Raw genomic sequence first — 16,873 nt, forward strand, 5'->3', positions numbered from 1 at the left:
GCGCTGCATCCGAGGGTGCTAAAGGAGTTGGCGGATGTGATTGCAGAGCCATTGGCCATTATCTTTGAAAACTCATGGTGATCGGGGGAGGTCCCGGATGACTGGAAGAAGGCTAATGTAGTGCCCATCTTTAAAAAAGGGAAGGAGGATCCGTGGAACTACAGGTCAGCCAGCCTCACCTCAGTCCCTGGAAAAATCATGGAGCAGGTTCTCAAGGAATAAAATCTGAAGCACTTAGAGGCAAGGAAAGTGATCAGGAACAGTCAAAATGGATTCACCAAGGGCAAGTCATGCCTGACTAACCTAATTGCCTTCTATGATGAGATAACTGGCTCTGTGGATGAGGGGAAAGCAGTGAACGTGTTATTCCTTGACTTTAGCAAAGCTTTTGATACAGTCACCCACGGTATTCTTGCCAGCAAGTTAAAGAAGTATGGGCTGGATGAATGGACTATAAGGTGGATAAAAGCTGGCTAGATCATTGGGCTCACCGGGTAGTGATCAATGACTCCATGTCTAGTTGACAGCCAATGTGAAGTGGGGTGCGCCAAGGATCAGTCCTCGGGCCAGTTTTGTTCAGTATCTTCATTAATGATCTGGAGGATGGTGTGGACTGCACCCTCAGCAAGTTTTCAGATGACACTAAACTGGGAGGAGTGGTAGATATGCTGGAGGGTAGGGATAGGATACAGAGGGACCTAGACAAATTAGAGGATTGAGCCAAAATAAATCTGATGAGGTTCAACAAGGACAAATGCAGAGTCCTGCACTTAGGATGGAAGAATCCCATGCATTGCTACAGACTAGGGACCGAATGGCTAGGCAACAGTTCTGCAGAAAAGGACCTAGGGGTTACACTGGACAAGAAGCTGTTCCCTTGTTGCCAAGAAGGCTAACGACATTTTGTGCTGTATAAGTAGAGGCATTGCCAGCAGATTGAGGGATGTGATCATTCCCCTCTATTTGAGATTGGTGAGGCCTAATCTGGAGTACTGTGTCCAGTTTTGGGCCCCACACTACAAGAAGGATGTGGATACATTGGAAAGAGTCCAGTGGAGGGGAACAGAAATGATTAAGGAGCACATGACTTATGAGGAGAGGCTGAGGGAACTGGGATTGTTTAGTCTGCAGAAGAGAAGAATGAAGAGGGATTTAATAGCTGCTTTCAGCTACCTGAAAGGGAGTTCCAAAGAGGATGGATCTAGACCAGGGTGGGCAAACTTTTTGGCCTGAGGGCCGAATTGGGTTTCATAAATTGTATGGTGGGTCGGTTGGGGGAGAGGTTTTTGGCCCAGCCCCCACCTCCTATCTGCCCCCAGCCTGCAACTCCTGCCCCATCCAAACCTCCCTGTTCTCTGATGGCCCCTCTGGGACCTCTGCCCCATCCACACACCCTTGCTCCCTGTCTCCTGACCACCCCATCCAACCACTCCTCTCATTCCTGACAGCCCTCCCTGTGACCTCTACCCCATCCAACCACCCCTTCCCCCTGTCCTCTGACTGCCCCCTGCTGACCCATTCAACCCCCTGTTCCTCCTTCGACCACCCTGACCCCTATCCACACCCCCACCGCCTGACAACCACCCCGAACTCCCATGCCTTCTATCCAACCCCCCCTGTGCCCTGCCCCTTTACCATGCTGCCTGGAGCACCAGTGGCTGGTGGCACTACAGCCGCGCCGCCCGGCTGGAGCCGGGCCACGCCGTTGCCACCCCCACGTAGCACAGAGCTCCAGCTCATGCCCCGGTTCTGCAGCTGTGCTGTCCCAGGAGCTCACAGCCCCACTGCCCAGAGTATTGCACCGGCGGCAGGGTGAGCTGAGGTGGTGGGGGAGAGGGGACAGCAGGGGAGGATCTGGGGGCTAACCTCCTGGGCCAGGAGATCGGGGGCCGGGCAGGACGGTCCCACAGGCTGGATGTGGCCCGCAGGCCGTAGTGTGCCCACCTCTGATCTAAACTGTTCTCAGTGGTACCAGATGATAGAACAAGGAGTAATGGTCTCAAGTTGAAGTGGGGGAGGTTTAGGTTGGATATTAGGAAAAACTTTTTCACTAGAAGGGTGGTGAAGCACTGGAATGGGTTACCTAGGGCGGTGGTGGAATTTCCTTCCTTAGAGGTTTTTAAGGTCAGGCTTGACGAAGCCCTGGCTGGGATGATTGGGGATTGTTCCTGCTTTGAGCAGGGGGTTGAACTAGATGACCTCCTGAGGTCCCTGATATTCTATGACTCTATGATTCTATGAAGAAATATTTAATAAAGCTGGCCAAAAATTTTCTGTTGAAATTGTTTTTCAAGGGAAAATTGAGTTTTTGACTCAGTGAACTTTTTTTGTGAAACCTCTCTGCTTTTCACAGACATTTTTGATTTTTCATTGAACCCCCCCCCAAAAAAAAAACAAACTAAAAAGGATTTGTTTTTTGACTGAAAACCTTTTGGTTTTTCAACAAAAAGTAAAAATTTCCACACAAAACCACACACCTTCAAGATCTAGGTGTCTTACACACGCCTATCACAACATGTCATGTAACTCATCCAGTGCACTAAATGCCCCAATAACAATTATGTGCGTAAAACCAGACAATCACTACACTCTCGAATGAACACTCACAGAAAAATGATGAAAGACAAGAACTCCATATCACCCGTGAGCAAAAACTTTCCACAAGACTAATCACTCCATATCTGACCTCTCAGTTCCTGTCCTCAAAGGAAACCTGCACAACACATTCAAAAGACAAACCTGGGAGCTTAAATCTGTAACTTTGCTAGACACTAAAAATTATGGTCTTAATAAAGACACTGGATTTATGGCTTATTACAACAATCTGTAACCCACTAACTCCTCCTCCACCCCAATTTTGTCCTATAACTACAGAGGTTTTAAAGGAACATTTCACCTTAAATGGTCACTTAGACTATGTGTCAGCTACTTATGTTAAAGAAACAATTTGTTCCACCTTGTATTTAACTGTGACACTCTGAGTATCTTTCCTATAACTGAAGAACTCTCTGTAGCTCGAAAGCTGGTTTCTTTCAACAGACGGGGATCCCATAAAAGATATTACCTCATCCACCTTGTCTCACAGGAAGAAAAACTCATTTTCTGACCAGCTCTCATATTTATGTTGAGCCTTCATTGTTATAAGATGTTGTTTATGAGTACAAATGATTCAGATTACAGTTTATCCAATAGGTGACGTCTAATGGGTAAGAGTTTACACCTATTTCCTCTTGCAACTACATCATCTGTAGGAAGGAAGAGGAAGTGGAGAAAGGTTACAACCAACCACCTGCCGCTTGAGTGCTTATCAAATGCTAAGGGTAGTATTTTCAAAATAGTTCAGCACTGGCTGATCTCTGCTCCCATTGGAGGGAGTTTTATCACTGACTTCAGTGAGAGAAGAGTTAATCCAGCAGTTATGTTCTGGTACTATTTTTAAAAGTTAAGACTCTTTCTTAGGGTTCTTCCTAACTTTCACTATAGCTTCATGACTACAGAGCTGTCCTACAGTCATAAATGTTAGTTGAAACTTACTGTAAATACACCACTTGTATGATTACCAATACCATAAGTTAAGAAATGGTGCAGTGCTGTTGTGTAAAGAAAATAAAAGATACTTCTGGTGGGACAGTGCGTTATGCTTTCATTTACACCCCTCCAGTAATGTGATAGCAGCTGTACAGTAATAGTAATTTTATATTGTAATTAGCTGCTTCTGCTTTGTGTGATGTACAAGAGGTTTTTGACACTTTGAAATCTTGCAGCTGTACTTTCCTTACTGAAAGATATAATTTTTGCTTTTTTTCTGTTTCAGAATAAAAGCCATGGATTGAGCTTTGTGCGGATACACGCACCTTGGAATGTGCTTAGTCGAGAAGCAGAATTTCTTAAAATAAAAATGCCCACTAAAAAGGTAAGAACTGTCCCACTTCTAGGAACTAGCTGTATTATGCAGAGAAAAACATTATGGGCTTGATTCTCCTCTTACACCAATATAAATCAGGAGTAACTTCACTGAGGCCAGTGGTGTTTCAAAAGTGTCAAACCAGTGTAAGTAGGAGATCTGGCTTTTTAGTTCATTCTATGAATTATTTTAGTATAATTTAATATTCACAATTGGACTTAAAGGGGGATTTTCCTTTAATTTTGATGGGAAGGGGATACCAAATTCCCTGAGGCGCCTTTGAAAAATCCCATACATAAGTATTACAGGCTCTATTAAGCAGGAACAATCTTCGTTCATTTGTGGTAAATACTTCTATCTCTGTTCAAGCTGTTTTTTCAAGAGGCTTTGTCAGGCCCCAGAACTACTATCGTGCAGTTTGTTTATTAATTATTATAATTATTACTAGGAATTATTTATATTATGTCCATTCTAAAAGGCCTCAATAGGGCCTCATTGTGCTGGGTTCTGTGCAAATACAAAGAAGAGAAAATCTCTGCACTGGAGGGTTGTCAGTCAAAGACAAAAAGGGATTTTCAAACTTGTGTTCTAGTCATGTTGGTTCTAGGACATTAGAGAGACAAGGTGGGTGAGATAATATCTTTTATTGGACCAACTTCTGTTTCTGAGAGAGACAAGCTTTCAAGCTTACACAGAGCTCTTCTTCAGGTCTGGGAAAAGTAATCTGAGTGTCACAGCTAAATACAAGGTAGAACAGATTGGTTAGCTCTTTCATCAAAAGAAGTTGGTTCAGTAAAAGATATTACCTCACCCATCTCGTCTCTCAGATTTTCAAAGGCATTTTGTGCCTAAAGACCTTTGAAAAATCTGTCCAAAAGTCCTAGTCTAGAGAAGGATTTAAAAGTATCCTGTTAGATGAAGATACCTAGCTCAGTCTGGACTTTCTAAACTTTAGTCAAGACAAAGCAATTGTCCTTCAGCACATGCTAAACTGATTGCATTCAAGCCTAGTGATGAGGCTAGACTATGGCTCAACTTGCTAAGATTGAGCTAACAGTGTTAACTGTGTCCACACTGGTAGTGAGTAGAGTTTTCAATTGAGTTAAACTAGCTAGATTGAGATAACTCATGTGAGAAAAGCACCTTTCCTCCCACCAGTCTAGACAGGGCCGAACAAAGGAAGGTTAGGGGGTGGAGACAAGCAAAAACGAGTCTGGAGAAGAATTGGCAAAGCTTTGATAGTTACAGTATTTTTTTTTAAGTGGGTATAGAGGTAGGGAGTAGAAAAAAATAAAAGAAGGGAAAGAGCTTGTCACCTGTCTAGCCATTATCAGCAGGCTGGGATTTGTAGACATCATGGAAGAGATGAGTTTTAAGGAGGGATTTGAAGGAGGATAAGGTAGTAGCTGTTGGGATTTTATCGGGAATTTTCCCCAAGCCTAAGGTCCAATGTGGAAGAAAGCATGGTAGTGTTAAGGCAGAAGCTGGCTGGTGGGTGTTAAGCGCTGGGAATGCTGGCAAAGATTTTGCTGTTGTTGACACCAGTGACTCCAGATTTTGCCCTGGTATAATGAAAACAACGGCATGTTTTGTTCTTTCCTGTCCTGGCATTTACAGAGAAGATTCAGAGCTTTCATTGCAGTTGTTGAGCTGCAGGATGTTGACTTTGGAGACCACATCCCTGAAGTTATGATCCTGCTGTCATTTAAATATAATGTAACTCTCCTGTAATCAGTGGAGCTGCTCCCGATTTAAGTTAGTGATTCTACTCAGCAACTGTTGTTTTGCTCTGATGTTAGCTGAATCACAGAAGCAGGAGCAGTTGTCATAATTGGTAATTTTTCAGTTATTTGTTTTATTTATCTGTTCTTCAAATCTCAGAATATTTCTTCTTTCTCAGTAACTATTGCCATCTGTAGGATCAGAATTAGTGTATGGTCCGTTATTCAGTTAGGGAGTTGCTAAGCTTGGTCAGAGGATAAAAGGAACTGGGAATTGTGAAAGTTTTCTTCTTACCTGCTCTTTTATTTTTGGTGTGCTTTCAATCTCACTCAGAGGTCACTCAAATTGCATAAGCATCTTTGTACAAGTGACACAATGACAGTAAAAGCAGCAAAGAATCTTGTGGCACCTTATAGACTAACAGACGTTTTGCAGCATGAGCTTTCGTGGGTGAATACCCACTTCTTCGGATGCAAATTAAACTATCTGATACTATTTGGCAAAAATTAAGGTTGGCTTCAATTCTATGGGTAAAATCCCTTTAAAATAATAAAAGATTGTGAAGGATAGAAATTCAGTAAAGTTTGGGTTCAGGGATGTTCAGACAACAACATGAAAGTTAAAGTGACTATCTTTGTAATAATATATAGTTTGCTGTTGTGTGTATGCATGTGTGCACACTTACTTCATATTCAGCACCATGGATTTTTATCTTCACACCTATAGAAACTTTGTGTGATATTCAGTGCCAGTTGCTCCTGTTGATCAGCAGGGTGTTGACCCTGAAGAACAATTCCCTGAACTCATGATCATGTTGCCATTTACACTGGCTGGGGATACCCAGATCTCCCATGGATGTTAGTAGAAGTTATGTGCTCAGAATGAACTAGATGTTGGCATTTAACCCCAAGCCTTAAGCAGGGGGCAATGCAGAGCTGCACTTCCCCAGGAGAGAAATAGGGGGAAATTGTGCTTCAAACAGACAGGCATAATATCCCCAGTTCTGCTTGCTGTACATAGGAGTGTGGATTTAGCACCAGCCAGTAGGTTGGTACAGAATCACCAGCCATGTCCTCTTTTCAGCATCCTGCTGTTCTGCTGAAAGGGACAAAAGAATGGACCTTCTATTCCTGCTAGAGACCAGAGACACGTCAATAATACCTAATGCAGGGGTAGGCAACCTATGGCACATGTGCCGAAGGCGGCACGCAAGCTGATTTTCCGCGGCATTCACACTGCCCGGGTCCTGGCCACCAGTCCGGGGGGCTCTGCATTTTAATTTAATTTTAAAGGAAGCTTCTTAAACATTTTTAAAAACCTTATTTACTTTATATGCCACAATAGTTTGGTTATATATTATAGACTTATAGAAAGAGACCTTCTAAATGTATGACTGGCACGCGAAACCTTAAATTAGAGTGAATAAATGAAGACTCGGCACAGCACTTCTGAAAGGTTGCCGACCCCTGACCTAATGCTTAATGTAGTTAACCTTACACCCACTTTACATCACCTGTGCATTACCAGAACAGTGTAAATGTGAATCTGACTCTTGATATTTATTCATAGCCAGAAGTATAATATATTGCTACTAGTACAAAATTATCCATAGACATAATGACAGAGAGAATATCGTATGTTGATATTATAATTCTAAAAGGGAAGTCCTCTTGTTCCGAGTAACAGGATTCAGTGAATCATTTAGATCTATGGGTACATTTTAAAACTAGATGCAAATGTTGTTTACTAGAGCAAATCATGTGGTATAACTAATTTCTATACTTGTCCCTATAGGACCAGATGATCAAAAGGGCAATTGGACAACAGGCATAAATCAAAAACTTATGAGAAGTATTCCCATTTGCACCCACAAAGCATTCTGTGAGTGCAAAAAATGGGCCAAAATTATGCAGGATTAAAACGTGTTCACAGACAGGAATGTTGGTTCTCAGCTTTCCTAAAAAGGTACCCCATACTATTTCAAAACAAAGAGTGTTATGTTTCATGAGCCTCTGTAAATGATATGGAACATGAAAGTTTGTGTGAGAAGGTGTCTACATATTGTTGACAAAATGATTTTACAGCCCCCTCTGTTACCTAGACAGGACATCTCCAGTTAAAGAAAATGCACAGACTAGGAAATTATATTTTTGTGAGAGTGTAATTACAGCTGGTTGGAAAATATTTGTGGGGAAAAGACTTTCAAAAAAACTGAAACCCCAACATATTTGGTTTAGGAACCCCAAACTGAACATTTCTCAACAAAAACAGCTAAATATTTTTGAGGGTTTTGGACAAAAAGTAGTTTTTTATTTTAGGAAATCAGATACTTTCTGTGAAATTTTTCACTAGTCAAAAATTAAATTTTCCATTTAAAAAAAAGTTGACAAATGTTTTGACCAACCCTAATGGTACCATAGCGATCTGGGGGGAAAACAAACAAGCTTTTGAATGTTCAGCCTTAAAACATCTCCCAGTATAAACCACTTATTCCATAACATTTTCTCTTTGAGCAAATCTAACTGTACATATGCCTCTGCATCTGACAAAACATTTGTTTTTAATGGAAAAACAGCTGAATGTGAATAGACCACATTTTGATCTGTAAAGCATTTATAGATGCACACTGTGTAACTGTTTTTTAATAGAGTGGAAAGAATGCAAAAAAAAAAGGTTATATTTAATATATTAGCTCTTTCTCAGCTTAAAGAATTGTGACTATAACTTTTAGGTGCCCATCTTTAGACATTTTAAAAAGGCCTGATTTTCAGATGTCAGGTGATCAGTACTTTTTAAAAATCAGGCTCCTTTAAGAAGCCTCAGGTTCAGCACTCAAAATCATTAGATATTTTTTAATCTTGGGAAGGATTCTCAGCTAACAGTATTGAGTATTCAGCTCAATGCTTTGCATCTGAGGCATAACCAAACTGGATGTAAATAGAACCATACTCAGGGGCCTATGCCTCAGCTGAAAGAGGTCCATTTAATTCACAGTAGCAAGTTTACTACTGTATTCCTCACCATGTTGTCAGCCCAGGTAAATGAATATAACCTGTGGCAGATCCACCTACCAGCACTTGGCAACCAATGTTGACAGACAGAGCTGTGCTGTCTCTTGGGTAGGGCAAATCAGGGCGACTGCTCTGGCCCTGTGCTTTGGGGGCCCCCACAGGCTGGTGAGATTGTCCGACATGGTCAGTCCCAGAAGACATAGGCACAGGAACTAGGTGTGCGGGGGTGAGGCAGCACCCCCAGGCTCCCGGCTGCCATCCCTGCGCCCGGGTCTCGGCTGCTGCTCCACAGCAGCAGGCAGTCAAGTACCAGGCCAGATCTGTCCCGCCGTCCCAGCCGCCAATGCAGAGCAGGGCTCCAAAGCCAGCAGGGGCTGATTTGTCCCGGGCCCCGCACCTGTCTAGGGACAGCCCGGTTGGGAGAGCTAGTTCCACAGCGTTCACAGCATACCATGCCAGTTCAAGCAAAACAAGGCAGCCGCAAAACCCAGCTGTAAACCTTACTCCTCATGGCGTGTCTGCGTGCCCAATATGGGGCTGCAGATACACGCACTTGTAAAAGTACCAGAAGCATGCCAAGCTGCAAATAAGGACAACAATGTGAAATCAATAGGCCCTGCCCAAAATTTCTTGCTGATAGTGAAATTATTGTTCACAATTCATCCAGTTATGTGTTTGACCCAGGTAGATCTTTACTTGCCCACTGGGGGCCTGTGAATGATCAGAATCTTTTCCTGCACAACACAGACACACTCACTGAATAGTGTCCAAAGCTCAATTTCCTCCTGGGACTTAATTTGAATGTTAACTTTAACAACAACAACAAAACATACCCTCACCCTCCTTCCCCACAGCCTAAGCTTCCTCCTGAGCTTGGCTTTTTTCCCTAGGTTTTCTCCCAGCGCAGTCTTTCTGTTCCTACCCGTATTTTCCTCTATTTCAAAGAAATACTCAAATCCTTTTTATAAGCCTGAGGTGGCATTAACTGGACCTGGTCTGCTGAGTCAGCAGAAATAACACCATGTCTCTGTGCAGGTTCTTAGCACCTGACATCAGAGTGAGTCAGCAAAAGCAACTATGCATTCTTAGGAAGGGTCCTAGCACTTGACACCCAGTCGCAGATATGGCAGCCTCAGCTCTAAAGGAGAGTATGTGTGTCATTCTTCTTGCACTAAATTGATACCTGGTAAGTAGTTTACTCTTTTTGTGCAGGAAGAATGGTCTTGATCTGGCAATTAGATCACCAAAATCATGTACTTAGGGTCTAATAATAATAATTTCTTCTGTAATCTGGTAGCACATCAGTTGGAAGTGACAGAGGAGAGAGACCTTGGTGTGTGGGTTGATCACTGCTTGACTATAAACCACCAATGTGATGTGGCTGTGAAAAAGGCAGATGTGATCTAGGATGTATCAGTCGAGGCCTTTCCAGTAGAGCTAGAGAAGTATTAATGCCATTGTACCAGGCACTGATAAAACCACAGTCATTTGGAGTACAGTGTACAGTTCTGGTCACCCATATTCAGGAAAGAGGAATTCAAACTGGAACAGGTGCAGAGAAGAACTATTAGGATGATCAAGGGAATAGGGAGTATATTTTATGAGAGGAGACTGGAAGAACTTGGCTTGTTTAGTCAAGCAAAGTGAAATCTGAGAGGGGATATGATTGCTGTCTATAAATACTAGAGTGACCAGATAGCAAGTGTGAAAAATCAGAATGGGGGTGGGGGGTAATAGGAGCCTATATAAGAAAAAGCTCCAAATATCAGGACTGTCCCTATAAAATCGGGACATCTGGTCACCCTAATAAATACATAAGGAGTGTAAATACCAGGGAGTGTATAAGAATGGGTATAAACTGAGCATTTAACAAATTCAGGCCAGAAATTAGAAGGTTTCTAACCATGAGAAGGATGATGCTCTGGAACAGGTTCCCAATAGGAGTTGTGGAGGCAAACAACACACTTAGTGTTAGGAGAGAGCTGGACAAATGTATGAGTGTGAATGTGTAACCCATGCCTGCTTGGTGTGAGGTTCTGTCCCCCTCTAGTAGCACCCAGCTCAACTAGAGATTAATAAGTCTGCTGAAGCCTTGGTTCAGAGCCAGGTGGCTTTTAGCTCATACAGTACAGGCTCATGCACTAAGCTTCAGTGGTTCTAGATTTGAACCCACCTGCTGATGACCGGGGTTTGTCAGTTTTACAATTGTATGATGGGGTTGCTTATGATGGTAGGGGGCAAGCTTAGCAGCCTTGGGGCTCAATTCTGTTCCCCCAGCTACTTGCAGGGGTCAGAAATGGAGCCCCACTTCCCCCCAATTTATTATTATTATTTATTATTTTATTTTAAAATCTCCTTTTTCTGAAGCGTCAGGTATGGCCATCGCCGGAGATGAGACATTGGGTGGAGTGGGCAAGGGCTCTGAGGTGTCACCGAGCATTCTCTCTCTCAGATGCTGGGCTGGCTGGGTCTTGCTCACAAACTCAGGCTCTAACTGATCACCATTTGTGAGGCTGAGAATGAATTTCCCCCTAGGTCAGATTGGCAGTGACCTTAGGGGTTTTTTTTGTTTTTGTTTTTCCCCCTTGCTCTGCAGTGTGTGGGTGCAGGTCATTTGCCAGGATTGTCTGGATATTTCTCAATCATTTTCCATCGCAAGGCCTCAGGCACTGGTGTACTAGGTTCTTCCCACTCTCTGTGTCACTCAGTAGTCCAGTCTCCTGTGGGCTATAATTACTTTGGGCTAGTGTCGGTTGTTGCATACAGTGTGTGGATGCTGGGTGGTGCTGATGGCCTGTGAGATACAGGAGGTCAGACTAGATGATTTGGTGGTCCATTCTGGCCTTAAACTCTATGACTCATTAGGTAAAGGAAATCGTGTCAAAATTATAAGCTCCTTGTGACAGGGACTCCTTTTTTGTTGTGTGGATTGTTGGAAATACAGTGACATTCTGGCCTATAATTGGGGTCTGTAGGTGCTACCACAATATGAATAAATAATAGCAATCAGCAGATCTGGGCAAATAAATGTGGGTTTTTTTTGGTTAACTGGCAGTTCTGAAAATAAATAAATGGGTGTTCAGGTCAAACTGAATTGGAAAATTGTAACACTTAAGAATCAAAGAGGTCTGTTTTGGTTCAAACAAAACATGTTGTTTGATGCAAAATAGTTTGTTTTCAGGCATTTTTTAAGGGCTATAATAATTAAATGACTGGTAGTGATACCACTGCTGCCTTCCTTATAATCTTATGTGTGACTGTAAAGTGCCACTACGTATGATTATTCATAGTCAGTGGGCCAGAAAGCATGAGTGTGAGAATGACTCTGGAGCCTGGTGGTCAGGGCACTCATTTAGGATGCAGGAGATCTGAGCCCAAGTCCCTGCTCCAGTGACTATTTAATTATTTATACAAAGTGGAACAACTTCAGCTAGAGAGACTGAGAGAGACTCAACCCAGAATGTCCCAGAGCTCTGGGATTGATATACTCTTCTGGGCAGGGCCGGATTGTGACATTCTGTGGCCCTAAACTATCTACAGTGTAAGAGGCCCCATAGCATCAAAAAATGAATTTATTATTTTCACAGAAAGGACGTTGAATATATAAACACGAAAGCTTTTTATTTGCATATATACAAAGGAGAAGTTGTAAAAATAGAATAATAATCTAACTAAAACACATCTTGCAATATGCCTGTTTGCATTATAAAATAGTTTCAAATTAACATATTTTCGTCTGATTTCTTAATTAGTAGATATGAAAACTTTTATCTACAGCAACACAAAAGCAGTTACAGTTACACAGGCCAGCTTACTTAATGGAAGCAGTACTGCCTGCAGTATGTCTGTTTGCACATCACTTTAATTTTTACACTGAAATTTAAAACATTTTCTCTCAAAATTTTTGGAGAGCAAAGTCATTGATGATGTTCTCAAATTATAAGCTATGGAATGCTTAGGGCAGATAGCTTTTCTTGCAGCATTGTTGCCCGCAGTTCATTCTTGATATATTTCAGTTGAGAAAATGACTTTGTTGCCATTAGACTAAAAAAAATAATAAAAAAAAAATTGCCCACCCAAAATGGAAAAAAATTAGTTTTATATTATAAATATTAAGATTTAGATATTTATACAACAAACAGTAATATTTTTATCTATCTATCTATCTATGCCGAAAACCTGTGTTATTTTACCAGGATATTCTGAGAAAGTTAGTGCTAGTCTGTCTATGTTCTAACAGGAAAACAAGAGAAGATATATAATTTTTGTTCACACCATGAATAAGGAAAATTATCCTTCTTTTCATATGAATAAATGAAAAATAATTTGATTAATTTTGTAAGGGAAATACAAAGTTTATCCAGACTATGTATAAATATATATTTACAAATGTTTATTCCAATTTAATTTTTGCTACAAAACAATGAATTGTTGGGATTTTTCTTTTGCCATACTATAAAAATACAATTTATTATGGATATAATACATGATTTATAAGTCTATATAAGAATTTTTACATAACATACTACCTATAATAAAATATTATCTTCCATGCTCCAAATCTGCTGCGCAGAAAATCCCAGTCTTTTTTTCTAGGCAGACATCTCTCTTCGCATTCACTTCTCTACCCTCTGTCTCCCCCAGGACCACTAATTAATCTCGAGTAAACACCTCGGACACACAGAGTGACAACAAGCTATACACGCAAAAGAGAAAAATAATTTACCAGAAAAAAGACTGGTAATCTCTAGACAGGCACTGAGAAAGTGGGGAAAAACTAGCCTATATTCAAGCAAGTATAATGAATATTTAATAGCCTATAAATCATATATGCACATAGTTTGAAATAACTTACTCACCCAGTACTCAGAATATATATATATATATATATATATATATATATATATATATATATATATATATATATATAATATTATCTTCCTTCACTTCTCTCAGAACCCTCTATTTATCCTTTCAGCAGCACTCTCTGATATTTACCGTGAAGGTTCCCAAACTGACGGAGGGCAGCCAACACAATTTATCTTCCTCAAGATCCATTCAACCCAAGTCCATAAATCCATAACATACACAATTGTACGTATGTACAGATCAAAAGAAGAAAGAACACACTAACAGTTAAGGAAATGAAAAACAGGAGCGAAGGCACTATACGACTGAGCGTGCTGGATTGTAAACAAAAGATTGGCTATTACCAGCCAAGGGGGAACGCTATACATAACGTCACTCCTAGGACAAGTCCAATACAAGTAGGATTCCTTCACGACACTGCCGTCTCTGACCTCACATTTTTCCCAATTTTATCAGCAATGAGATTATTTATTTATTTATTTATTTAAATAAGTTATGAAGGCACGGTCAGAATTTCAGCAGTAGCAGCTGGCCAACAAAAGGCTGCCTTAGGAGACTGATAGCAGACTTACTTGTAGAAATACTAATTTTACAAGTGCAATTATCGTTTTTTCTCAGCCCTGGGCTCCCGCCTGTCAATTATGAACAATTAGTGAAGGGTAAGGTAAGGGTATTTGTGTAGCTGTGTATATTTTTGTCATATTTGAACAAAAATGGCTATATTTGGAGAGAATCTTCTTTTTCCCATCTCTCTTTTATTTATCAACTGATTTTGATAAAATTTGAAATGGAGTCAGTGTTTTCTTTTTTAGAGACCCCTCATATTGTGAGGTCCTAAGCTGTATCTTAGTTTATGCGTTAATCCTGCCCTGCTTCTGGGGCGTGAAGGGAACGTCTATTCAAATCACTTCTCCACATTGGGCAGAATGGGAAATTGAACCTCTGTCTCGCACATCCCAGGTGAGTGCCTGTCTACACTAGAAACATAAGTTGCCCTATGTTAGGTCAACTTACAACCACCGCAGTAGTTACTGCGGTAGTTCATATCCACACTACCCTCCTTCTGGCGGTGGTGTGCATCCTCACCAGGAGCACTTCCACTGATTTTAAGAGGAGCAGTGTTAGGGGCGCTGAGAGCCTGGGCTCTCAGTTCCACATGCAGCTTTCCATCGGTAGCCTAGCTGCGGCAGGGAGTGGGGAGCTGGTGGCGGGGAGCTGCAGGGGGACTGTGAGATGTGGGGGCACCCAGGCTCCTGGCGGAGGTGAGCAGGGACCTGAGATCCGGGGGGGCAGCCAAATTGAAGGCGATGGGGAATGAGGAGTTGGGAGCCTCCAGGCAGTATCAGGGCTTCCCGTGGGGAGTGGGGAGCCAGGAACTTGTGGTCAGCAGCCTAGTGGAGAGCAGCGAGCTGGGCAGGCACAGCCCAGATTGGATTGGGGAGCCTGGGCAGCAGCTGGGCTGGGAGCTGGGAGTGGAGATCCGAGGGGCAGCTGGGCTCCGAGCGGGGAGTGGGGTAGGCACAGCTTGGCTGGGAGCAAAGAACCCGGGGGGGCAACCGGGCTCTAGCTGGAGTCCCCTACCCACCCCGGTGACAGCATGACAAGAATGACAGCCAACAGACAATGTAAGACACTGCGTCACCCTAACTACACTGACATAAGCCCTACACCTCTCATGGAGGTGGAGTTATAATGTCAATGGAATAATGCAATTACATGGGCGGGAGCAAGGCTGTAGTATATACACTAACATAATTAGATTGATGTAAGCGGCCGTATGTCAACCTAACTATGAAGTGTAGACCAAGCCTGGGCTAAATGATATAAGGCAGGCACCACCTCCTTCTCTGCCCATTTTTTGAATGGTGCCTAAGTCCTAAAACACATTTTTTGCCCCCAAAAAAATATTTGGTGAATTTGTGTCAAGTCCATGAATAGCTTCCAATTAAACAAAACCACATTTATGATTTCCAGTAGGCTTAGCCTTGGATAGATCCTTATGCCTAATTACAAAAAGTAAGTTACTTAACGGAGTTACTTTAACTCAAAAAAATGTGCAACACAATGAAATGAAATTCAACCCCCCCCACCACCAAAAATGGTACCATGATGCAATCAAGAAGGTAGGCTGCCATCTCCCCCAGGGCATTTTTGCTGGAATATTTGACAAGATTTTACTGTGCTCAAATAGGTGGTCAATTGAAAAGTCAATCAACATTATTAGACTGGTGAATTGACAGGCTTGCCAAGCCTAAAACTGTCAATATCATGTTCAAGTATCAGTCTTTGAAGACCAAGCACTATAAACTACCCTCCTGTGGCCCATGCCTACATGCACACACGATGCAAAGTTATTGCCCTCCTCTCTGTTACAGATACACACAAGCAGTTTCCCCCTCCATGAATACACATATATCACAGTCACTCCATGTCTAAATATGCCCATTCTTTATATAGTGCAGTCCCAAACATCAGTGGCTTGGTTGTGAAAGGGGACAATGAAGATCAATGCCTAAAAGTAGAGGAAACAAATATTCAGTTAGTATGACATTCTGGGGTGCAAAGGAGACCAGTGAGGGTCTACGTCAGCCTCACAATGCTTTGCTGCTGTAGCTCCCATCGGGGCCGCTCACAAACAGCATGCAGGTCGCACCCTGAGTGTCTGTGTGTAGCTGCAGCCTGCCAGCCACACATCAATGACACTCTGGCTTCCACCAACTTTGGTTACCACTTGCAGGGGAGCCCAACACACTCCCAGTCCCAGATTTCCCCTCAAAATGTATGTTCTGCACTGTCCAGCCCTCTCCTGGACAGTCTGCTACATTAAATGGAGTTACCCAAACAATTCACATCATTAGATTAGTTTTACTTAAAGAATCAAACAAGTTTATTTACTTACAAAGAGAGACATTTTAAATGAGCAGAAGTATAAGGCATTAAAGTCAGAAATGATTACAAGAGCAATGCAGATTATATGCTTCCTAGTACTAAAATTTAACCAAGTAGACTTGGTTCAAGTTGGAAACCTTACCATACGTTTCCAGTAATATTCCTCACCAAATTCTCAGGCCAGGATCGGCTCCCAAAATCCAAAGGCTGTTTCTTTTGTCTTCTTGGGTGAAAGACAGAGGCTATGTCTACTCTACAGTTTATGTTGGCATAACTTCTGTTGCTCAGGGGCGTGAATAAACCACCACTCTGAGCAACATAAGTTACACTGACATAAGCACCAGTGCAGACAGTGCTATGTTGTTGGTGGCGGAAGTTCTCCCTTCATAGCTACTGCCGCTTGCTCGCAGGGGCTGGAGTAGTTAAGCCGAAGGGAGAGCTCTCTCTCTCCTGTTGGCTTAGAGTGACTACATTAGGG

The 16,873-nt window shown here is 42.2% G+C and overlaps 1 protein-coding gene across 1 annotated transcript in view; it reads left to right on the forward strand.

The window, feature by feature from the left end:
* ANO2 (anoctamin 2) overlaps window positions 1-16,873 on the forward strand; it is a 332,293-nt gene that overhangs the window by 63,259 nt on the left and 252,161 nt on the right. Inside the window, exon 4 of the mRNA XM_044996576.1 lies at window positions 3,815-3,913. Coding sequence (XP_044852511.1) covers window positions 3,815-3,913 — 99 coding nt within the window. The remainder of the gene's footprint in view (window positions 1-3,814; window positions 3,914-16,873) is intronic.

Source organism: Mauremys mutica, chromosome 1, assembly GCF_020497125.1.
Source record: "Mauremys mutica isolate MM-2020 ecotype Southern chromosome 1, ASM2049712v1, whole genome shotgun sequence".
NCBI lineage: Eukaryota > Metazoa > Chordata > Testudines > Geoemydidae > Mauremys > Mauremys mutica.